We start from the raw sequence: 24,491 nt of genomic DNA, 5'->3' as shown, positions 1-24,491 counted from the left end.
CTTCGAACTATTGTAAGTAACTCGGATTTGTTATAGATTACTTTTCGCGTGAAGATGACGACGTTGGACCAATGATAATCGCAATCATGCGGTTTGTGCGACTTGTCGTAGACGAAAGAATGTAGCTATTGAACCGTGTCATTGTGTCAATTGTATTACCACTGCGAAGATGCCATACTATTAAGACTAAGAGTAACGCGAGTTTGTTGGTTTGTTGTACGTTACTTTTCACGGGATTAACACGACGTCGGACCGTCGACATAATTCATCACAGAGCACACACCGTGCTATTAAGAGTAACGCGAGTTTGTTGTACGTTACTTTTCGCGTGACCAACATGATGTCGAATTGCTGACATAATTAATCACAGCGCATTCATCGAACTATAGTGAGTACATGGGCGTACTCAAGAGGGGGGGGGGGTTCGTGGGGTTTGAACCTCCCACATGACCTCACTAACCTATGTAGTCTTGTGTGTTCGTGCTTAGGGGAGAGGTCACGGTGAGACATGTGGCACAGTGATCCATTAAATATAAGTCGACTAATTTAATATTTAACCATCAGATTGAGAATCCAGAAGATTCATAAAATCATAATAAACATAATGGTTAACTATTAGTCACGGATATATATACTAGTAGCTATATCCGTGCTATTAGTAAGTTCAGGTCAAAAATGATACTATCATCTTATCATAATATTGTTATTTTTTTTTTATATTGTTATCAAAACGTGAAAAATGTGAGCTTCGTTTTTTTCAATTTTGGTATCGAATTTTATTCAAAGTTACGTATTTTAAGGTATGTATAAATTAAATTTTTCTTGTGCACAATTTAGTAATATGCACAATTGTTTATCATAAATATTCATACGAGAATAATAAAAAATCTGCAAAATAATAGATCGTGTCTCGCTGTACCCAACATCAGTTAACTCTAAAACAAGACTGTTGAAATAAATTGTGATTATAATAAAGTGATATTAGGTTATGATTTTTATTTAATTTTTAAAACTTAAACATAAAACTATTAAAATAAACAAAGTGAATACCTACATTTTTTTAATTGTACAAAAACACAATTAATTATTTTAAAATTTGTTAAAAAAAATTATCTCTAATTGTTTTATCATATAATAAAATGCTGTGGAATGAAAAGTTCAAATATAAAAGATAAACTACAAATTTAAAAGGTTTTATATTATATAGTGCCCCGTGACGTGTCTCATTGTGTACAAGGCTGGATCACAGTGAGACACTATGAAATTTAAAAAAAAAATTTCTCTGGGTTGAAATTTCGTTAAATTTTAGAATGTATTAATATGTTTTTTAATGCTCAATAATATTTAGAATAAAACCATAATAACGCTGTTGAAGGATTATCACTTAAAACAAAAACAATATTTAAAAATTAATTTTTAGTGTCTCGCTGTGGCCACCTCTCCCCTATATACAATATAACTCTCAGGAGCAATTTTCTAAAAAAAATTTTTTTTTAAGGAAAAAATAATCAAAATATATCTATTTTAAATCATATGTCAACATGCAATGTACATAACGATTGCATGAATTATCTGTTAAGAACTGTAAGATTAGATAGGTAAGTAAGAAAATTTTTTAAAAAGAAGGTGACAAAGTCCCAGTGATTAAAAACAAAATGTTCAAACCCCCCCCCCCTCTCCCCCCCATCGAAAACTCCAGAGTACGCCTCTGAGTGAGTAACTCGGAAATGTTATAAATATTGAATCTAAATTGCAATTAAAATATGAATGTTCAATTATCAACGCGAAAATCAATATTGTAAATATGTTCAGACATGTTCCATCGATATGTAATTGACAGGCTTTAACTATTTTCTATACGTCAGTCGTCGATAATAATAGTTAAGTAAATATAAAACATTAATACAATAAATGGTTGTGGCGTGCCAAAATGAACCGTACAAACTAGTACACAAGTTCATAAATTGTATAATCTACAACTGAAAACTAATATAATAAGAATAAAATGAAAACGTGAAGTATAAATAATAAATGTGGAATTTGACGTGGCATAAGGGTGTACTGTTTATAATACTATTTACAAAAATAATTATTAATATTCTATGAGTGGGTGGCGGTGTACAAATAATGAGTAAAAAAGAACTCGACAACTGACGGGCTGCTGTATAGTTGCTTCGTGTATTTTATACATTGTGCACTTCGGTATTCAAGAAGTTCGACCGTTTCGAAATATTTATAATAATGTATTAGAATTAGACCATTCGAAATAAAAGAATATTTAAAAAAACTTACAAAAATATTGATTCTTCTAATGAAACTTCTGTTATTGTGCGGTTACTAACGCTGAACCATCATCTTCGCCGCTTTGAAATGTATGTTGGTAAATTAAATTATTCATTTACCCGAACAGAATATATTAAATTGGCTGCTGCCGCAGATTTATATCTTTGAAGGTATATTATTATATAAGTAATTATAAATGTTTATAAATTCTTAGAATTTCTATAAATCTACCGCGTTCACCGATGACATACCTATGCCATGGTATCTACTATTTTGTCGTAATTTTTAGAAATTTCAAATTTTTAACTATAATAGCACCTGAATATAGCACCTGGTTAGTACCTGACATACTCGTAGGGGCTTACAACTCCAGTTATGGATGTCAGTGTCCATCATCGTTTTATTTTTTGCAGCTGGGCCGAACTACAAGCTCTTTTGTATGACATGACGGCCGAGACCAAAAACAGCTAGGACAGCGACCGTGATGCGAGTCAGTTTGTGACGTCCACCACCGACTAACCACGATTTTCGCACCTTAGCTTGCGGGCACTGCGCTACGCCTCGGCATCGGCACGTCAATTATTATCGCCGCGGGAACAGTCTTCGAACAGAACGTCTGCGGTCAGTGGCTGCCGCTGTGTTTCTTATCGAAAAACCATCTCCGCCGAACAAACATACAGCACGTACGACAGAGAACTTCTTGCCGCATATTTTGAGGCGCACGAAATTTCGTCCACAGCATCGAAAGGCGCCTCACGACTACTATCAACGGTTCACAAGACGTTCGCTTACATGTTTTGTTTACGCTCATGGCAAAAAAAAATCATAGACCGACAGGCGTATACGACACTAATTTCGTTACTGTCTCGATGCATACACAAGTACACAACGTCTAGGACGAGCCGTCGATACTCGAACCCTCCGAGACAACAACGCTACCGGACTTACACGGCAGTGGCCAATCGACCAAGCGAACGATTCGCATTTCCAGTATATTTTCGCTGTTTACAACACGGGGTTCGTTGTCGCTGCAGGCGTGCATCTCTCAGCAGTGGCGTGCCCAGGAAATTTCAATGGGGAGGGATATATAATGTTATAATTTTTTTAGTAAAAGTAGGTACATTTAAATTAATCATGGTTATCCAAACACAAAAATTGCTAAACATATGTACATTCATGCATATTGAGTATCATTCTACAATTAGAATTAATTTAAATAGCCACACACTATACACTATTGTTTATAAAATGACAACATTAAACTAAAAACATTTATAACCTTTATTAAAAAATAATTAATATACAAAAGAAATTATTAAGTTATTCCAAACGAAAAATTATATTTATACTTTTAGTCTACGTGATAAGCTTGATCCATCATTCTATCTTATATCTTACCATAAACATAATTAATTATTAATTATTACTTAAAGGATTTATTGCTCATGAACATGAATACATAATCACTGATCTATAATCAGTATAATCCGTATAGTGAATGTTTATAATAGCCAATGGGAAATTTATAAGCAATAACTTATTACTGATAATCTTAAAAGTAATATCCACATCCATATATAAATGTTTATATATGTCTATGGTAATATCTAATAAGTTGAAGTTAACAAAAAAAAGCCAATGGGGGGGGGGGGATATAACCCCTAACATCCCCCCTTGGGCACGCCACTGTCTCTCAGGACGGCGTGCTGTATACTCGGATTATTCCATGGGCTGCGCGCGCATTCTCGCATCGGCGATACATCGACTCGTTACAACGTCGAGCAGGCTGCGGTCGCCGCGCCACCATTCGTCTCATCGAATCACATCGACTTGGTTGCGCTGATGTCACCGTCCAACTGACCGGATCGAGAATAGGTCGGATATATACTCAGTTTTTGACAACGAACTGGATAGCACGGCTCGGTGTGCCCGACGTAATGGCCCCCGACCAAGGCCGAAAGTTCGAAAAGGATCTGTTCAAACCACTTTTGATCACCTTCAGAAATCAGCTGCACATTCGAACAGTATCACATTCAAGTCAACGGGATGGTAGAACGTTTTCACGCACGCACGAGGTACCTACACACCCGTGCTCACCGTGGACGAATCACCGCAGTGGTCACTGTGGTCAGCCAAGCTGCCTTAAAGCGGGCATCGAACAAGCTCCGGCCGAGTTGGTATACGGCACCACGTTCAAACTTCCAAACTGATGACATTCAGCTCGCTACCCCGCTAAACCCAAGCAACGACCGTCCGAGCTGGTAGCTGCGTTGCGAGACTCCACAACACAATTCCGACCCACCCCAGCAACGAACCAGGATAGTTAACGCACTCCGGACTCATAAAATCATTCATCGCACGGAAGGATCCGCTTTCCAACCACACGTATGTTGCAATCCGTCGATGTCAAGTAAAGTAGTCTTGATCACCTTTCGCGTGCTATCACCATTTAACTATACAACAATGCAATTGTATCAACCGAATTTCACCCCATCCTTTTTATTGTTGTAATTACTCAACGACTGGCATACGTGTTGTTAACGCGCGAACAGTCTATATAATTTTATTTATGTACTCTACAACAATCGATTGATCTCGCGTTCGCCCCTTCCACGCCACGCAGGCTTATTGCGGTGCCGGAACGATTTCGCCAGTGGGTGCACAGGTCTTTCTCATTCACTACCGATCTCGCGCAAACTCGAAATTTTTGGTGCCGCTCGCCGTAATAAACATAATAAACTAATTATTAAGGCGTTATAATTCTCTACTCACGATATCGTAAGTGATATATCGAAATTTATTGTTTCTACAATATTGTTCGAATACGATACCCATCACCCAGTCGACTGGTCCCCATAAGCTGGTGGGACGGTAAGTCGAAAGTTCGCAAAGTCGTCAACGCCACCGACGTCACAGCCTACACAAATGACTGGTTGTTCGTCGATGCTCACTTCTTTTTCGGAGTTCGGAGTGGTTGGACTTCACGGGGTTTTTTTCAGCGAGTCTTTTCTCGCCGCACGGCATAAACAGTGTATGTGTATGACACACATAAATTAATTAACACGCGACCGTTTCGAATGCCAGTAATATATGTCGAGCCTCTTTGTTCGTTTCATCGGATTTTGGGCCATTCATGATATTTACGACGTGATCGCAGTGTTAGTTAATTAGACCCCGTTCGAACCATACGTTATTTCGATTCCGTATTTTTTCATTTTGTAAGCTTTATTATATGCTTATTTCTAGGTTAGTAGTTGTACACAGCATATTTCAAAACGTATGTGACCAAATTATAAATGCTTTTCGTGCATATATTGATAGTTGATCGAAAATCAAGCACTTAGGTAAATATTTTTATGAATCAAGGTATAATTAGGTACATTAAATATATTAAATATGGACGAAGAGTGAAATTTGTACTAGCTCTTTAATTTTGTTTTAAAATATATTGTATATGATTGTGATACACAATATATTGTGTATATTTAAATATGTGTCCCACAAAACAGAGGGTACACACTGTATATATAATATTTAAGCATATATAATAGATAGGTAAAAAATTGAATTAAGGAGTTTTTAGGGTAATAAAAGAATGTAATTTTTTTAAGGCATATTCAACTGCGTATATTTGATGAATTTTTAGTATATAAAAGTCCTCGCTCCACATGTATTAATTACATTTACATCCAATCATGTCTACTTTCAAGTTTATTGTTTTAATCACAATTAAATAATCCAGTCTTATAAAGTATTATTAAATAAAAGTCCAGTGGCCTTTGCAATTCAAGATCCTTTCCTACGTATTCGAAATTGTTAACATAACTGTTCTACCTAACTATTCCCTTTCCCCCACCTAACACTACCTCTCTCTCACCCTATCCCCCTATAACACCTTCCTCTTCTGCTTCACTCACCCCACCACTTTACTCTACTTCTCATTATTTTTCTCTCATCCCCTCTACCTATCCTTCTCTACCCCCACTCTCACACTCCCAGTCACTATAGTACCTACAGGTCATCGTACCTGATAATTGGTGAAAATATTTAAATATCATTGAGGAAAATATTTTTAAAACAATTTTAAAATATTACACCTGACCAACTTCCTAATTTTTATCATGATTTTATTTTTCACTGCAGGCAATTTATCCCCTGATCAATATATAAATTAATAATATAAAAAGAGACCTACTGAAAAATAGAAAATTACTTATACCTCATATCAGAATCTACTATTAAACTTCATCTTCAAAACATTGTTAACACATTTCGCACAGGTCACACAGCTGAATATGATATTTAATTGGAAAATGTTCACTGATGAATACCATTTCTGAAATTTCAATAAAATGTTCAACAATATAAAATATAGCTAAATAACCCGTTTAATGTTTAATTTTTACTAATGATTATATGTGTTTTAAATAGTTTATTCAAGAACTTATCAATTTTGTATGTATATAAAGATATAACATTTCTTCACTAGCAGCAACAAGTTACCTATTAGCTACTAGAACTCTGATATCATCAGTTCATTTTTATTTTAATAATTTTTTATACAAAGCTTAATTATTATTGCTTATTATAGTTTGTTTATTTATTTTATTTCAATAATTTAAAAATATTATTCCAATTTATTATTTATTAATCTTTGATATATTGTGTTTTAGAAAATAAATGATAAATGCAATTCCTATATGTATATACAAAATAATTATAAAATTGTTTACCTGTAAAGTTGTAAAAATTTAATTTAATATAAAATTGTTTTTAAACTATTAAGCACTATGCATTATAAATATAAAGTATAAGTAGGTAATAAATTAACCTATGTGAGTTGTTGGCTTATTGTATAATATATTTTGTGTGCATATTGTATAATTTTATATACCATAATAAATACCTAATGTAATTTATCCAATAAATCATTTTCTAATATACGAGTACAAAACCTTAACAACCATGAGTTTTAATTAATTGTGTTTGTGTTATAGTGCTATTACAATATTAACAGCTATCAAATATACAGAAGTTGAGAAATAAAGTAATTGGATGGTTAAATGCTACAACTTCAGTGATACTGAATATGAGAACAGTAAGTACCTACTCAGTAGCTACGAAGTTGCAATTTTTTACAAACTCTATTATTATTTTATTTTTTTAGGATATTAAATTTATCATTGGAAATCACACATTAAAACAAATCAAATGAAAGTTCACAAAATTTCATTAAGCTGTAGGTACCAATGGAAACTTAGTGTGATAAAATATCTGACTCTAGTAGTAAATAATAATGTTATCTCGATCTGATGTTTGTATGAACTTTATGCTCAACAACAGTTTGTATTTTGTCTACAGATTCAGAAACTGAAGATTTTAATGATAGTAGGTACTATTAAAGACAAGGACTAGAAGGAAGATGAAAGCTCAGAAACATCATCAGAAATGTCTAAACCAGAATGTGATGACATTTTAACTAGTGATTCCGCTTCATGGTAAACCTGGATCCGGTATCTATGCATGTGATTCGCAAATTGCAAAGTTGAGGATTAATTGCTAACGACAATACACTAAAATGTAAAAATGGCCATTTTTTAAAGCTATATCCTTCTTCCAACGCTTGTGACGGATTTGTGTGGCGATGCAGAGAGTACATTACAACGAGAAAACAAAAAAAAAATAGATGTGAACATGTTCAGTCTTTACGAAAAAATACATTTTTTTGTAAATCACATTTGTCACTATACCGAATCGTCGTATTTTCATATTTATGGATAGAAAATGTTTCTTTGAAATTTTTATCAAAACAAGTAAAAATATCGAATAGTGTTGCGGTTGACTGGGCTTCGTTTCATCGGGAGGTTGTATTTGATGCGATGATTGTACGGCATAATAAAATTGGTATGTTTCAATTTATAACAATTAGATAAGTACCTATTTTAATATTTTATGAGTACGTAATTATTATTTATTACAATGAAGGGGGAGTTGATAAGATTGTCGAAATTGATGAATCAAAGTTTGGCAAACGAAAGTATCACCGTGGTCACCGGGTTGAAGGACAGTGGTTATTTGGAGGTGTAGAACGGGGATCCAGAAAATGTTTTCTCATTCCAGTGGAGTTCAGGGATAAAAATACATTATTGGCTATAATAAAAGAATGGATTTTACCAGGCACTACCATAATAAGTGATTGTTGGAAGGTACGTCAGTATAATCACCTATAGGAAATAAGGTCCTACTTTTTTATTATGTAAATGTTTATTGTATAACAATTAACATAACTATTTTAAATTTGAATTTAGAGCTACGACTGTTTAAAGGATGAAGGGTATGCTGTATGCTCACTTAACAGTGAACCATTCCATTAATTTTAAAGACCCCAAAACGCATGCTCATACAAATAATGTGGAGGCATGCGAAAGCATCGCTCTCCCAATTTAATAGAAAAAAACATTTTTACGCCGGATACATGGCAAAATGTATGTTTTTGAAACAGTGCCGTGCCTAAAAACTTGAACCATTATCTGCATTTTTCGAACTTGCTGGATATTTATATTCACCAGCTGCACACGTTGAAAACGAGGATTACGTAACCGACGAAGATTCTAACATTTCCAATGACGATGATAGTACTGATTACGATATCGAATATCGATGTGTAAATAAATAGATATTAATAAAATGTTGATTAAACCAGAAATTTGTTTATCTTTTTTTTTAATATCTTAATTCAATGTGTCGAGTAAATAAGACGACTAGCTGATTGTGCAAATTGTGATTTCACAAGTAAAAAAAAATTCAAAACTAATTATAGCTTACTGCCAGGCGCTGCGCTCAGAATTAAAGCAGTGTTGCGCACATGCGTATTAACGTAAAATCGCAAACTTTGGATGGCTATAACTTCCAAAATAATGGCATCCGCTCAGTTTTTTTTTTGCCCCATCGTTCTTAACTCGCAGAAATGCGTATATTTCGAAAAAAAAAATTCAAAAAATGTGCTGGGTAGCTAAAGTGAATTTATGCCAGATAATTATCTAGACAACCTCATGGCTCATATGATTTTTATAATATTTAAATTTTAAATCTAGTTAAAGGGTTAAAACACACAGCTTGAGACATAATAAGGAGTATGAATTTTAACGGGCTACGATGCTACGAAGTGCACGGTTTCGGCTAGTGTTATTAATTTATTATATTAACTCAGTACTCACTATCAATAAATTATTATAATATAGAATTATAAGGAAATACGTAATTAAACTTTTAAAATTACGTATGAATAATAAATAATAATAATAATATTAATCATACATACCTACTCGTTGAGACAATGAGATGATTTATAGATCAATATATATATTTTAAGCAATTTATAATTTATCCATAGCAACCAGATCTTTTATTTAACTTTTATTTATCATAAGCTATAATACATATATATAACTATCACTAATAGCGAAAATTTATAAATAAACAAAAATTTCCATCGTAAATCTCAAAATGTCTCTTTGAGCACCCCCCGTGGTTGGGCCTATCACTTTTCAACTTAGCATAATATCTTCTGCAGTTCTGCCCATAGCCAATAAGTTTAAACAAATTTCGTCGCAATCGGTTGAGCCGTTTATAGGAGTGCATAAAGTACAAATCGTCAGACAGAAATCCATTTATATATATAAGACAAATAATAATCGTATTTTTTGTATAGATAAAATAAACAATATACAATTAAGCAAAGTACGAACAATATAGGTAGGTACAAAAAAACGACCAATATAATTTTATAAATAAATTAAAAATAGTACATAATTTATTAATTTATTATATAAACTAGGTAAAAAAAATAAACGACATTTAATTATTATTTATTGTAAAATTTTGAATTTGCCGCTATAAAAATATGGGCCAATCAAAAACCACTCTACTCACAATTCTAATAGGTTTAGAAATCATGCTAACCATTGACGGTTGACATGATAATAGAAAATCATGGTATAGCCAGTATAGCTGGTTATTGATTAGGTCATATATGGTTATAGTAGACATCAGCAGCAATGTTATGCCTCAGAACGTCAGAACAGTCAGAACAATAGTTATGCGTTAGGCCCATAGATAGACAAAGCCAAAAGGGCTAGGCCGGCAACTCGGGCATAGGGGATAGCTTGATTTAAAAATGTTCTGAAGGAGTTAAGAACTTTAGTAAACTGAACTCTGAAGCAAAGTACTTGAGTTTATATATTACTAGGGCATTGTAGATAATAGGTATAAAATTAAGTATCTATTTGGAGATTTAATTAGGTCATTTGGCCATAATATATATATTATTTTCCATACGTTAGGTATCTACATCACTAAATCACTTACAATTTAGAATATTATATATAATTAAATGATTACATACCTAAAATTAATACATTTAAATCATATAATGAATTGAAGTATATGTATTTAAATATTCACATACAATTCAAAATGATAAAAATATTTAAATTCCATGATTACAATTATATTTTTATTTTTTTTTTTAGGACAAAAACATTACCAAATTTTCGATTATTTAATTCCCATTAAGCAATTTTTTTTTACAAAACTTATATTACAAAATATTTCAAAACATTAAAAAGTAAAAATATTAAACATTTAATCTTCCACTCCTTTGGTATCATCAATTTCACTGCAACTGACCCAATGACCAATTGTATTCTCTTTCCACAATGATACTTTATTAGTTTCAGCAGATACTGCAAGTACATTCCCAATTTTTGACCAGCTTACAGTCCAAACACGACCCTCAAACAAATGCATTCGTACAGAAGACCATTTTGAATAATCATCACTATGTGACACTACAACAGTCTTATCTTCAGAACAACTTGCAATTAATTGTCGATTATCACCAATAGTACACGTCCAAGCCACATGACGAACCCAGTCTGTGTGACAGTTTATTTCACCAACTTGTACCCATTGATCATTTTCAACAGTCCATATTTTCACTAAATTATCGCAGCCACCACTTGCTAATACTAACTTTTTCCCAAAGTCTGTTTGATCAGATCCAAACAATAATTCTTTGTATGGAGCCCAAGCTACAGTGTTACATCCATTATGGTGGGCACTAAATGACTTAGAAGACCATTCTTTGTTGAACACATGAACTCCAATAGACCCATCTGAACTTGCACTTGCTAAAATTGTGCCATGTTGATGGGGTGCCCAAGCAACAGCATTAACTGAAGATTCATGAGTAAATTCAAATATATTAAACCAATCATTAGATTCTTTCCATACAACAACACGTTTATCGTAAGAACAAGAGGCTAATAAATGTCCAGATACTGGATGGGACCAACAAATTTGCCACACAGGTCCGTGATGACCCTTAATGTTAGCCAATAATGTTTTATTACCATTGTTTATACTATATACTTTGATTGTTTTATCACTAGAGCATGTAGCTAAACGTTGACCATAATAATCCAGTTCAGCATCATGAACTTCACCTTCATGTTCATTCAAAATTAAGCCAGTCATAGGTACCATTTTCATATTAAATCTCCAAACAAAAATAAATGTATATCTGAAATAAGATTTAAAATAGAATTATTAATCTCAGTTTAAAATGAACAAAATAATCAAACATCAAGTAATAGCAGTTACATAAAAAAATTAACGACAACAAAATTTATAAAATACTAACATAAATTACCACGGGATGAATAAAACCGAGATGGACTATGCATGTGTGACAATAGCGATTATTAACTTTTTTTCTTATATGTAACCAATAGCAAATAGAAATAAACAAATATATTATATACAGTTATGATTTAAAAATTATTAATAGCTGGTTAACCTGTAAACCACTTTAAATTACTGGATTAATCTATTGTTTAAAGTTTCTTTGAATGTTAATTGAGTATCAAGTGTTGAGTATTTTTGAACGTTATAAGCCTCAGTCATACACTTTACCTTTTTATATATTTGAAACATGAGGCGATTTCTCTGGACAACTATATCTGAAGTTCTACAAAACTGATAAGTATGATTTTTGTTTTAAACACAAATATTCGGTATTTAAATGAACCATTTAATGAGAAAAGTTCAAATAATTAATAATATTATTCCATATAACAGCTGTTATTAATGGCATACATTTTAATACCCATATGACCTTTATGACTTTTTGAGGTCTTAAATAATATGTGTGCAAAATTTAATGTCTATACTGGTTAAAAACTGTAGATTGGCATTGCATTATTCAGATATAAAGTATCAAGTATTATGATGCATTTTATACTATTATGATGTATTTTATTTTTTAAAAGATACAAGATACTATTATTGTAAACATTTGTGCTTAATAGTTACAAGAAATTTGATTTCGAATTGCAGGACACTCAAAACTCAAAATAAATGTAACAATGTTATAACTTGTAAGATAATTTGAAAAACATCAAATTCAATTAAGGTGCCCATATACCTACCTACTCTTACAGTCGTACAAATAGGAACTAAATGGAATTTTTGTTCTCATGAAATATGAATCAGTTACCTAGATATGAGTGTAAGACATCCTCAAGCCTTGTAATTTGTTGAACTAGTCACTTTATTCGAGGAAAACAATGAAAATTAAAAAATTAAATCTAAAGCGCGCTTAAAAGCCATTGGTTTTATTGAAGGACTCTGCAAATATGACACAATTCTAACTGCTCAGATATATTTGAGGGGAAAAAAAGGCGCTCATCAAGCAAATACTAGAAGACCTATAAAGTGATGTGTTTTTGTTGTTTACACCAGCGTTTCTTAAACCGTGTTCCGCGGAACCCTGGGGTTCAGCGTAGATTACTTCAGGGTTCCACGAAGCTTGAATTATTTTTTAAAAATGTTCAAGAAAATTACTTATACAAATATTAATTGTATATTAAATAATAATGTAAAATTCATATGGAATAATCTATCAGCTAACTCAATATTTAATAATCTATACTTCTACTTAATATTATAATTCATTTGCAAATAATCCTAAAAAAAGCTAAAAAGCTAAAAAAAAGTAGGGGTTCCACAATAAAAGTGAACATCAAAAAGGGTTCCACGGATAAAAAAGTTTGAGAAATGCTGGTTTACACTAATGCTTATCCGCTTCTGTATTTATGTTTTAAACTACTTTTATTATTTTCAGTCACATAAGTGAATAGTGAATAGTTTTTCCAAATAAAAATTTGTTAAAAATTACTTAAGAAAATCGATTACTCAAGATCATTTGGAAAGTTTTAGACTATGAGAGTAAAAAAAGATATTATATCAGCTTTTATTAGTACAGATAGCGTAAATGATAAGGTTGTATTAAATAGTGAGTTGTTATACAAATTATTAATGCATTAACTTAAGTAAGTGTAGATGTAAAATATATTATCATATTATATTCTTAGATGATTGAAAAAATAAATTAATCTGTATTAAGAGTACCTGTATTACTTATTAATTAATTTTGTATTGTATAGTTATACTAAAATAAAATATCCCTCATGTCTTATTTTTTATTTTCATCTTTTTTTTTTTGGAAGGGGGCCCTCATTTAAATAATTTCCTGGTAAAAAAATATAAGACAATCCGTAACTGTTTATAAGTTTTTATGTAGAGACAGAAGGTATAGTTGATAATTAATAAAATTCAATAAATTGGAAATATAAAATATGGAGTATCAATGTAATAAGTACCTATCTTTGATACATGAACTTTTTAACTAGAAAGTAGAAACAATTTTTTTTTGAGAATCATGCCCAACCCTGTTTATGACGTAGGTATTATGGTATTAAAATACTCTATGATTATCAGCAATACATTAAGCAATTAAGTACATTTATAGTGTTTTCCACCACGCCGCACTATTGCACCAAGATAGAACTGGCACAGTTCACTGATAATCGTCCCAACACCGGCTGGTGCAAATGTAGACGAAACATAAAATCTATACTTATTACTGATATATAAAGATAATAAAATATTCAAGGGGTATTGCAGTACTTATCATGATAATGATAATGCGCACGAGCTCTTGGAGCTCGTGCGATTATCTTTGCACTGAGTGCAAAAAACTGACGTAATGCAATGAGGTGAAACATAAAAAAGTCCACTCGGTGCACATTAATCTTGCAGATGGAACATAAAAATATGTACTGGTGCAGTCAGTGCAGTGTGGTGGAAAACGCTATTAGTTTAATAAATTGTAAGGTAGTAAGGTAGGTAATAGGTAATGTACAGAACTCATTCATTTTATTTGGTAGGTAACATACTATATATACTAAAAAAGTAGTGAAGTGCTACAAGTGCTACATAAATACCATAATTGAGTTTTTAATTAAGAAAGCAGTATTATGTAAAGGTATGCTACCTTTGTACTTTACAAAACAATCTTGTGAAAAGTACTATCCAACAATTAAAATAATTTTTATTTTACTGAGGGTAGAAATCAAATTACTATATAGTCTAGACTTGAGTTACCGTCAAATTTAACTTAATAGGTACCAACTCATTTCACTATCTACTTATTAGTGACAGGTTATTCGTAAATACCAATGATAATTTATCATATTTATAAATTTAAATACACAATCATTTGCTTAACACAATCAAGCGATTAATTTTATTTATATAATTAACAAATAACAATTAAAATTAAATGTATCAAATGAACCCTTATCAAAACAGCTACTTTTTTATGAAACTTACAATAACGATCGATAGCAGAATAATAAATAAACGAAATTACCTTTAGTGACTGTTTGATAAATCAAACAACACGTTGTCACGTTGATGAATTTTGAAACAACCGTTGGAGGTTTGAAATTGAATTTGCAGAAGTTTTTCAAATACTGTTCACAAATCACGTCATCATAATTATTTATCTGTTACAACTTGCAAGTTGCAAGTATAAGTATAATTATATCATAATATAATATAGTATTTTGATAATATGAAATTATTTGTATGCGATAAGGAAAGAAAAAAATCCGTCAACGCGGCAGAATGATAAGACGCGATTAGTGTTATCACTTGTTATTATCATTTTCTCATTGGCCGATCATCGCACGGCGTGCGGTATCCTAAATAATGCCCTCGATTCATACGGTATAATTGTGGTGCCGTGGTGGCCAGTGAGCAAGGTTTATGATCATTGATATCGTATTTGAAATTTCCATTCCATGCGGTGATTTAAATGAAAGTCTAGTGTGGTACGTACCTACGTTTAAAACTCAGTAACAGATCGATATTTGGTCCTCTTTGGATTCCTGCTGAAATACACAGTATCATCATGGCCACTACAAAGCGAAGTCAACCAGCATGGTCTTGTGACAAAATATCTGATACACCTTGCTTAAAGTTGTTCAACAGCTTGACGAGAAAGAAAGAGATATTTATCCCAAATCATGGGAATAAAGTGCATTGGTATAGTTGTGGGCCTACAGTGTATGATGCTTCACATATGGGACATGCCCGGTAAGTACACAATATATATTATATATTTTTTTAAGCAATTTACTATTTTTCTTAATTTTTTAGGAGTTACATTACATTTGATATACTACGTAGAGTATTAATGGATTATTTTCACTATGATGTTGAATATGTCATGAATATCACAGATATTGATGACAAAATAATCAAACGAGCACGGCAATTACATTTGTTTGAAGAGTATGTAAAGACAGCTACCCATAAACAAATTGTGCAAAAAGATATTATTCTAGCTCTCGATGACCTAAAAAAAGATATTGACCAGATGGATCCTGACAAAAAAGTTATGACACTAAAAGCTGTAGAGAAATTGACCTCTGTTTCCCAACTAATTGAAAGTGCATCGTTGGATGATTTAAAAGTATGTTAAGATTAATAATTTATTGATTTTAATGAATTATAAATAAAATGTTGTTTTAGTTGGCCTTAAATGAAATCAAAGATACATTTGGTGCATATTTAGATACATTAAATAATGCAGATGTTCCTGATAACAGCATATTTGAATGTCTACCCAGATTCTGGGAATCAAATTTCCACTCCAATATGAATTCTTTAAATGTTGAGTATAATAATTATTTCTTATTTAAAATTAATGTCACGACTTACAAAATATGTATGTAATTTTTTTATTAACAGATTTTACCACCGGATAAACTTTCTAGGGTGAGTGAGTATATTCCTGAAATCATAGCTTACATTGAAACAATAATAAAAAATGGATATGCTTATGAATCTAACGGTTCAGTTTATTTTGATGTCGCTGCATTTGATTCTCAACCCATTCACCATTATGCTAAGTTAGTTCCTGAAGCATATGGAGATTCAAAATCACTTCAAGATGGAGAGGGTAATAAATAATATTTTTAGAATTTATAACTAATTACAATATTTAAAATTTTAAAATATTTTTGAAAATATATAATCTTGTTTAATATTAGGTATATTATTTTAAGTTTAAAATTATGTTTGAACCATTTTTTTCTCTATATTTTCAATTTTTTTTTTTAAGAACAACTAATATTAAATACAATAGAAGACAGTAGTAAATAATAACAAAATAAATTTCTAATTGAAATTGATGAAAACTGTTCAAATAATAGAAATTGATGCTTAATTAATTAAAAAACGTAAATATAATGTACATTCATATTTTAGGTGACTTAACGACTAGTGCAGTTAATGAAAAACGTTCTCCTAATGATTTTGCTCTTTGGAAAAAATCAAAAAAAGGTGAACCATGGTGGGACTCTTCTTGGGGAAAAGGGAGACCTGGCTGGCATATTGAATGCTCTGTTATGGCTTCCTGTATATTGGGTCAAACTTTAGATATTCATACCGGTGGTATTGATTTAAAATTTCCACATCACGATAATGAAATTGCTCAAGCAGAAGTAATTATTAGTATAAATCATTTTTTATTTCATTTTCTATTATCTTAAAATTAACTGATGCAATTATTATTTGTAGGCATATTATAATAACAAAGAATGGGTTCGGTACTTTTTGCATTCGGGTCATTTGACAATTTCAGGATGTAAAATGTCAAAGTCTCTTAAAAATTTTATTACTATTGAAGATGCTCTCAAAAAAAACACATCAAGACAATTGAGACTTGCGTTTTTGCTGCATTCATGGAAGGACACTTTAGATTATAGCGAAAGTACTATGGAGTCAGCAATGGCTTGTGAAAAACTTCTCAATGTTAGTCTAATACTCTAATTTGATTATATTATCATGCTGAGTTTTTTTTTTACTAAAATGTAATATGATAAATTCAATTTTTCAGGAATTCTTTTTAAATGTAAAACATGTAACTAGGAAAAATGATTTTGAAAAATTAGCGATTGGATATTCAAAATGGTTAGCATCTGAAATAGAATTGAGCAAGAAGTTTAATTTATGTAAATCAAATGTTCATGCTGCGTTGTGTGGTAAATTATAATTGTTGAATAATAAACAAAATTATTTTAATAAATTAACAATTTTTTAGACAATATTGACACAAAGGCAGTATTAGATGCAATTAGAGAATGTATATCTGCCTGTAATGTATATTTAAGAGACTGCAATTCTTCTGCTATAAATCATACCTTATTGTTGGACATAGCTAAGTACATCACTAAGATATTAAAAATATTTGGCATTAAAACTGCTGAAGAAATTGGATTTCCTGTTAGCGAAGGAAGTTCTTCAAATGATGTAAGCATATTAAAATGTATTTATTATTTTTTTATACTCCATTTATGTTAAAAAACCTCAGCAGAGACCAGTTTTTGTCTTTCGCCATGTTAAATGTATGTTTTGTGTAGTAAAGTCATAAGTTGTCTGTTATCAAAGTTTCTTCTAAATGTGAATGGAGTATATTCTAAAAAATTTTAAACCTGGTAGAAAATAAAAAAGCTAATCATTAGTAAATAAATACTGCTTTTAGGTTGAGACTATTGTGACTCCATATCTGAACATTTTATCAGATTTTCGTGATAATGTCCGTGCTATTGCTCGTTCAATAGGTTCTAAAGATATACTAATATTGTGTGATAAACTAAGAGATGAAACTCTGCCTGATAGTGGAGTACGCTTAGAAGATGTTGATGGTAAACCTACTGCCATTAAATTTGTGGGACGAGAAGCAATTTTACGAGAAAAAAAAGCAAAAGCTAAAGCAGAAGCAGATAAACTCGCTGAAAAGGAAAAAAAGAAAAAAGAACAAGATCAAGCTCGGGCTAAAAAAGAAGAACTTAAAAAAATACACCCTAAAGATTTGTTTAAATTAGAAACTGACAAATATTCAGAATTTGATGAAAACGTAAATGCTTGTATTTCTTAAATTCTCAAATCTCAAATAACTTAACAAATTAGTACATATTCTTTTTAAATTATTGTTTATAGGGTCTACCTACTATTGACAGCCAAGGTAACAAAATTAGTAAAGGACTGACCAAGAAGTTACAGAAAATTCAATCAACTCACGCAATACAGCATAAGGAGTATTTAGAAAGTATTGAAAAAATTTGATACAAAAATAAAAATTGAAATTATATTTGGTGTTTTATTTTATATTAACAACAGATTGTATTTTCCACTTTTAATTAATTTATTTCTATTTTATAATATGCCATGTTTAAAGTTATAAAAGCTACGTGTTATAAGTTATAAGTATACTGTTTAGTTGTTTTTAAGCTTTTTGGACTAAACTATACACTATTTATTTCACATTATTGGTGACAGTATTATTGAAATAATACCTAAATATACTAATTTATTTTATTCCTGTTATATTGACATTAGCAAATGTAAAAAAGTGATTGCTCTAATCCATGAATTGAAAATAATGTGTTTTATGATAACTTAATAAAATTAAAAATTTCTTTATACATTTTTCAAATTATGCTCACTCTTTCAGACCTTCTGCCGATGCAAACGGTATATTGCTTTGAGGTCCCACCATTTTATCATAATATAAGACTTCTGATATTATGAATATCCAAGTATCATAAGTGGTGTGAGCATAATGGCACAACAGTGCAGCGACTGATAACTAAATGTATATGGATTATGTTAGGTTGATAAAGATTTATTTAAATTTAATATAAGTCAGAATTTTATATGGGGCCTCAAAATTGCACTGGACCAAGCATTATTCATGAGTGAAAAAATTCTTTCTACTGGTGCAGAAGTTCCTGGCATACAAAAGATATACTGCAAAATTAATTTTAGATTCGGGGCAAACATATCCTTTTCTTTGAAATGACAAAATAGCTGTACCCATTTTTCTTCACTTGTAATATTTTTCTTAGTTTTCATTTCTTCCTCTTTCCATACATTAACTTTAATTAACCAAAATTCTTTAGCTAATAATACTTCATCGAAAATCTGATCTTGGTTTAAAATTTAATTTTTTAGTCTAAAGTTTATAATTTCTGAAGCTTTTAAAAAATGCTCCCATTTAATTACATTTTCATCCACCCAAAAGAATTTAGATTATTATTATATAATATAATGGTACCGTGTACAATATTAGTCTTATGTTTTATTGTTAAATAATACAATATTAGTTATTTTCTCTTAAATTCTATTAACCGGGACAAATTTAATGACCGCGGCCGGGACACCGGGACATGTCGTTAAAACTGGAACGAATGGCAAGCCTAAGTATGAGGCTAGTTTAAAAATTTAAAACTATACGACATATTTTAAAAATAAACATTACATTTTTAAATATTTGTAATCTATAATATTATTTTATTTTTAATTTGAATAAATAAACCTATTTATGACAAGTAAATTATCTAAGGAAGACTGTTAACCTACTGTTAAATATTCATTAAATACCTTCCCACCTGAGTAGCAACACTAAGTAAAATATTAGTCTTAAAATTAATTGATAATCATTGTATTGAATTTTTTTAATTTTCTTCTGTATTCCGTAATAGTTTTTATACCTAATAGTATGTGTAGAATATACAATTTATTTATAATTGATATTTTTATTATAAAAAGGTGCATAATCAATAATAATATAATTTACTATTACTATTTAGTAAATAGGTACATAACTTAGTTGCGAAATAACAATCCTTATTTTTATTTTCTAATAAGAAAAATGAGATAACAGTGGCGTATCTGTGGGGGGGGGGGGCAATCGCTCCCCCCCCCCTCATGGACCGTATAATAAGTGTGTTTTGTTATTAGGTAGTTGTTTTTAGTGTTTTTATAATTTTGACGGTAACATATTATCTTCTAATACTTATATTTTTAGTTTATAATATTTAGATAGTGTATTCTATCATAATTATACTTTAATTATAACATAGCTGGATAAGTTTTTAAAATATTTGTAGGAACCAACATTATTTTAAAAATGTAATTGAAATTGAATGCTTACTGCTTTTATATTTTCTACTTCTTGTTTAAAAAAAAAAAAGTTCTGTTAGTTGAATATTTAGAAAATGTATTATTTTTTAATCACCAATCCTCTAAACTACATAATTTGTTTATAAATCTAGGTAGTAATGCTTTTATTTATTTTTATATTTACTATTTTGCTTTATGCTTGTGCTATAGACTAAAAACATGGCTACGCTGAAAAATGGGCCAGGAGCGCTTATGCGGGCTTGCATTATTACATATTTACAAGGAAATCAGTATACCAGTTGATGATATCATTGAAAGATTTTCTAATATGAAAAACCGGAAATTGGACTTTGTATTATAAACATGCATTATATTATATTTAAATAAATAAAATTTCTCATTTTATGTATTAGGTACAGTTATATTTTAGTTATAAAATAGCCTAATTCATGTGTCTATTGATAAATTTATTGTACTACTTTTTTAAGTAATTATCTATTTTACGAGTGGTTGAAAATATATTCTCTCCCCCCCCCCTCCCGTAAGAAAGGCCTAGGTACGCCACTGTGTGATAAGAACAAAAGTTATTATTTATTCAAATTCAAACGAATTTGTAATTTATAAAAAATTAAATCAGAGATAAGCTCGGTAAACTGGTACTTAATAATAATACAATAATTTATGGTTATTAATAACCGGAAAATTAACAATTTCAAAATAAAGTTTTTTTTATACTAACTATAAAATAAAATACTAAAAATTTCAATTTGATTAAAAACTATTTTGTCATATTTTTTATACCAAATTAATTAATTGAAATAATAAAGCGATTAATTTGCATGGACGGCATTATACTTAATTAAAACCAATAACAATGGTTGATATAAAAAAAACCATTTACAAATTACTGATAAAGTGACAATGAAAATATTCACTTTTGTAATACAAATTATGTATTAATTACTAAAATTTTCTTGCGAAAAAGGTTTGTCTACAGTCGCAGTAGAGACGTATTCAGACATTTTGCGCCCGGGGTGCAACATTTTTTTTTTTAAGTCTTCACCATCAAAGTTATTTGACTTTCCTCTTATCAAGCGCGTCGAAGCTTATACTTACCTTACGTTGATCACCCTTAATAACAGCTTAACAGTGTGTATCTTATTGTCGACGTTATCGTTATACTTTCTGGCGAATTATGTTTTAATTATAAGTTACATGTATATAAAGTAGGTTTATTTATTATGTATTGTATTATTTACATAACAATAAATATTTGCATTTTACAGTTTACATGCACTATTTTTTTGAGAGCTCAAGAGGAGCTTTGCTTATCGAAAATATCATCCATAATTATTATCTATAAACCTTGTCTATAGCCCCGTGGCGCTAACTGGTGTTGTAATCTTATGGAATATTATTGATGAAAAAAAGAATTGCCAGTTTATAAACATTTTCATTATCAGAAGACGGGCAATATAAAAATCTGATGGCATCCTTAAAAAATATGTCACCTGTGACTATCACCCCCCTCCCTAAATACATTACTGTATTTATATTTATATAGATGGACATTTAGGTACCGTAAACTGTAGTATAACTTCCGTCTTCCATTATATACTATATACGACGAAATTTTAGTTGGCAACTATGTAATATATATTACTAGTTTACTACTTATATTGGCCGCGGCTTTCTCACAGTAATAAATAATTCTCGAAGTCGGAAAAAAAACGCTCTCCCCCTATAACTATCATCGTCATAATCACAAAAACGATTTGTCGGTGTTACCTATAGGCGCGATTTGGAAAAATAATAACAAACCGTTCTCCGGATCGCACATCACATGTATAATTTCGTAAAAAAATTATGATTCGGTACACGTAAATAATAATTTATATAGATACAGATTACAGATAGTCACCAAAATTCAGTAATATCGTATAATGTATAATACAAGGAAATAATTTTTAGGGGACAGACGACAAACGATTTTGCATAACATTATATAATAATTCGACGCGCGTGTCGATGATACGAATATATTATATGTGTGCGAATTATCATTGCGAGAATTTCCGCAGGACAAGCTGATGGTGACGAGGTCGAGGGTCGTCGGTGCCGGACGATAAAACAAATTCGTCGCGGACCCGACAAAATTTGAATAATATCGGCGGGCCAGCCAGAGAAATTTCAACACTCACATATATACGTGTATATCATTTATTAGTGACGGTTCCGCGTGTATACCTTGAACAACAGCACCTTTATACTATAATATTATTATGTAATACGTGCGAACATACTATTTTTATGTATATAAAACACAATTTATACATTATAACGCATCGTAGCTATGATATGGGTATATATTATTATTATATGCATCGGGGTTACGGATATCCGGATTCGGATATAGAACATATTATTCCCATCGTGAGTGGAGACGACATCATGGGTGCATTATTGTTGATCGAAAAAAATGAATTCATACATACATATATATATATATATATATATTTTTTTTTTTGGAAAAAATACGCTACTGCACATCACGTCATGTGCAGGCACGCCGTTTTTGCAACAATATACGATTATTAATTCGTCGACATGTGTGCTTGTATAAGAGACGCGTTTGGCCTCTACTCTATATATTATATAGGCACATAGGTATATGTTATATTATTATTATATTTGTGAATCTCACCTGGAAACGATTTTATTTGATTGACAAGTGACGAATAACACACATACACTTATATATATTATGTGTATGAAGTCACGGTCGAATAAATCAAAAAGGTGCGATAAGTGTCGGTTATAAACAAAAGCTACTGTAGATTCCGGCGGCGGCGGCGCGGCTCCGGCGAGGGAGGGTGACGCGCTATTGTGACCGTGTTACGTACGTCCGGATTGACTTGTTGCTAAATAACGATTGTTTTGCGGTTATCCGGTCCCGCGTCGACAATTTCTTTTCCACCTATTGGCTATCACTATCCGACGTCATATTTAATATTACCAATTACCATTACACAATATTATAAGAACAGCATATTTTACACTATTGTATCGTAGTTAGGTCACATACACACATAATAATACAATCTATATTAAATGTAATGTATCATATCATTTTATTTTTACCATACGGTCCATACGTAGGTATAAATTGGTAAACATTTTGTTTCCAGCGTAAATCTGAGTAAAAGTATTAGAGTATTGGTATTTAAAAATGTTTTCAAGTATTCATTGATATTTTTTATTATTTAATACTTTTTTTTAAACGGTATCTTCTTTTTGTTAGACTTTTGAATTTATAATATTTGAAATTGTTGAAAAAGTAAACGATCATCGCCAAAATCTATTATCTTTTTATGTTATATTGCCGCTGCTAATACGGCTGATATAAATAATTTCGAACCTATGTTTCGGAAACGTGACAAACATTATCCAGAGGCCGGTACGCCACTGGTTTTTCGTAGCGCATCAGTAACACTATAACTACTTCCCCTGGAAACTAACTAGGTATCGCAATTATTATTTTTAAATTTTGCTACTTCTAACACTAATATTTAAGAGTAGCGCGCGTTAATTGTATGCTACATTATTTTTAAATATTCTTATTGAAAATTTTTACAGTTTATACCTAGTTTAAGTTTGTACTGTCACGTCGTATTGATTTAGCATTTAGACATTTAGTCACTGAACAGGATTTGACTACGTTAGTTAATCGAGGAATAAACACGAACAATATTCACTTCATCAATCATCATTAATCATTATAGTATGATATAAATAAATAAATATAACAGTTATCATAATATTTTATAAAT

At 30.9% G+C, this 24,491-nt stretch overlaps 3 protein-coding genes across 7 annotated transcripts in view; 2 read left to right on the top strand and 1 right to left on the bottom strand.

The window, feature by feature from the left end:
• LOC107171498 (uncharacterized) overlaps positions 1-8,989 on the top strand; it is a 38,227-nt gene extending 29,238 nt beyond the window's left edge. Inside the window, exons 3-10 of one of the 5 annotated variants that reach the window (XR_016191675.1) lie at positions 37-388; positions 2,697-4,668; positions 5,530-5,627; positions 7,281-7,381; positions 7,451-7,522; positions 7,645-8,187; positions 8,269-8,489; positions 8,592-8,989. Coding sequence is in view for 1 of the 5 variants with exons in the window: in XM_089227483.1 (XP_089083609.1) it covers positions 8,163-8,187; positions 8,269-8,489; positions 8,592-8,657 (312 nt within the window). In the remaining 4 variants the exon portion in view is untranslated. Of the gene's footprint in view, positions 1-36; positions 389-482; positions 801-2,696; positions 5,628-7,280; positions 7,382-7,450; positions 7,570-7,644; positions 8,188-8,268; positions 8,490-8,591 lie in introns of those variants that run through there. The other 4 variants (XR_016191676.1, XR_016191674.1, XM_089227483.1 and 1 more) reach the window with 4 other exon arrangements.
• A 1,723-nt stretch (positions 8,990-10,712) lies between these two features.
• LOC107171497 (protein SEC13 homolog) lies at positions 10,713-15,245 on the bottom strand. The gene is made up of 2 exons (XM_015521745.2): positions 15,059-15,245; positions 10,713-11,866 (listed from the first exon to the last, which is right to left on the bottom strand). Exon 2 carries the CDS (start codon positions 11,833-11,835, stop codon positions 10,927-10,929), a length of 909 nt encoding a protein of 302 aa, XP_015377231.1. The 5' UTR covers positions 11,836-11,866; positions 15,059-15,245; the 3' UTR covers positions 10,713-10,926.
• A 136-nt stretch (positions 15,246-15,381) lies between these two features.
• CysRS (cysteine--tRNA ligase, cytoplasmic) lies at positions 15,382-18,847 on the top strand. Its single transcript, XM_015521744.2, has 10 exons — positions 15,382-15,786; positions 15,850-16,165; positions 16,225-16,365; positions 16,444-16,654; positions 16,963-17,198; positions 17,275-17,508; positions 17,594-17,738; positions 17,798-18,006; positions 18,239-18,613; positions 18,697-18,847. The coding sequence occupies exons 1-10, from the start codon at positions 15,602-15,604 to the stop codon at positions 18,820-18,822; spliced, it is 2,178 nt and encodes a 725-aa protein (XP_015377230.1). The 5' UTR covers positions 15,382-15,601; the 3' UTR covers positions 18,823-18,847.
• Positions 18,848-24,491: the final 5,644 nt, after the last annotated feature.

Source organism: Diuraphis noxia, unplaced genomic scaffold (assembly GCF_037042655.1).
Source record: "Diuraphis noxia isolate RWA-SAM2 unplaced genomic scaffold, SU_Dnox_SAM2 contig0004, whole genome shotgun sequence".
Lineage (NCBI taxonomy): Eukaryota > Metazoa > Arthropoda > Insecta > Hemiptera > Aphididae > Diuraphis > Diuraphis noxia.
This window is presented reverse-complemented; position numbering and strand designations above follow the sequence as displayed.

Coding starts and splice junctions, on each gene's coding strand:
- CysRS (XM_015521744.2), top strand. CDS start 15,602: ATGGCCACTACAAAGCGAAGTCAACCAGCATGGTCTTGTGACAAAATA. Junction 16,166..16,224: donor CATCGTTGGATGATTTAAAA/GTATGTTAAGAT, acceptor ATGTTGTTTTAG/TTGGCCTTAAATGAAATCAA. Junction 16,366..16,443: donor CCAATATGAATTCTTTAAAT/GTTGAGTATAAT, acceptor TTTTATTAACAG/ATTTTACCACCGGATAAACT.
- LOC107171497 (XM_015521745.2), bottom strand. CDS start 11,835: ATGAAAATGGTACCTATGACTGGCTTAATTTTGAATGAACATGAAGGT.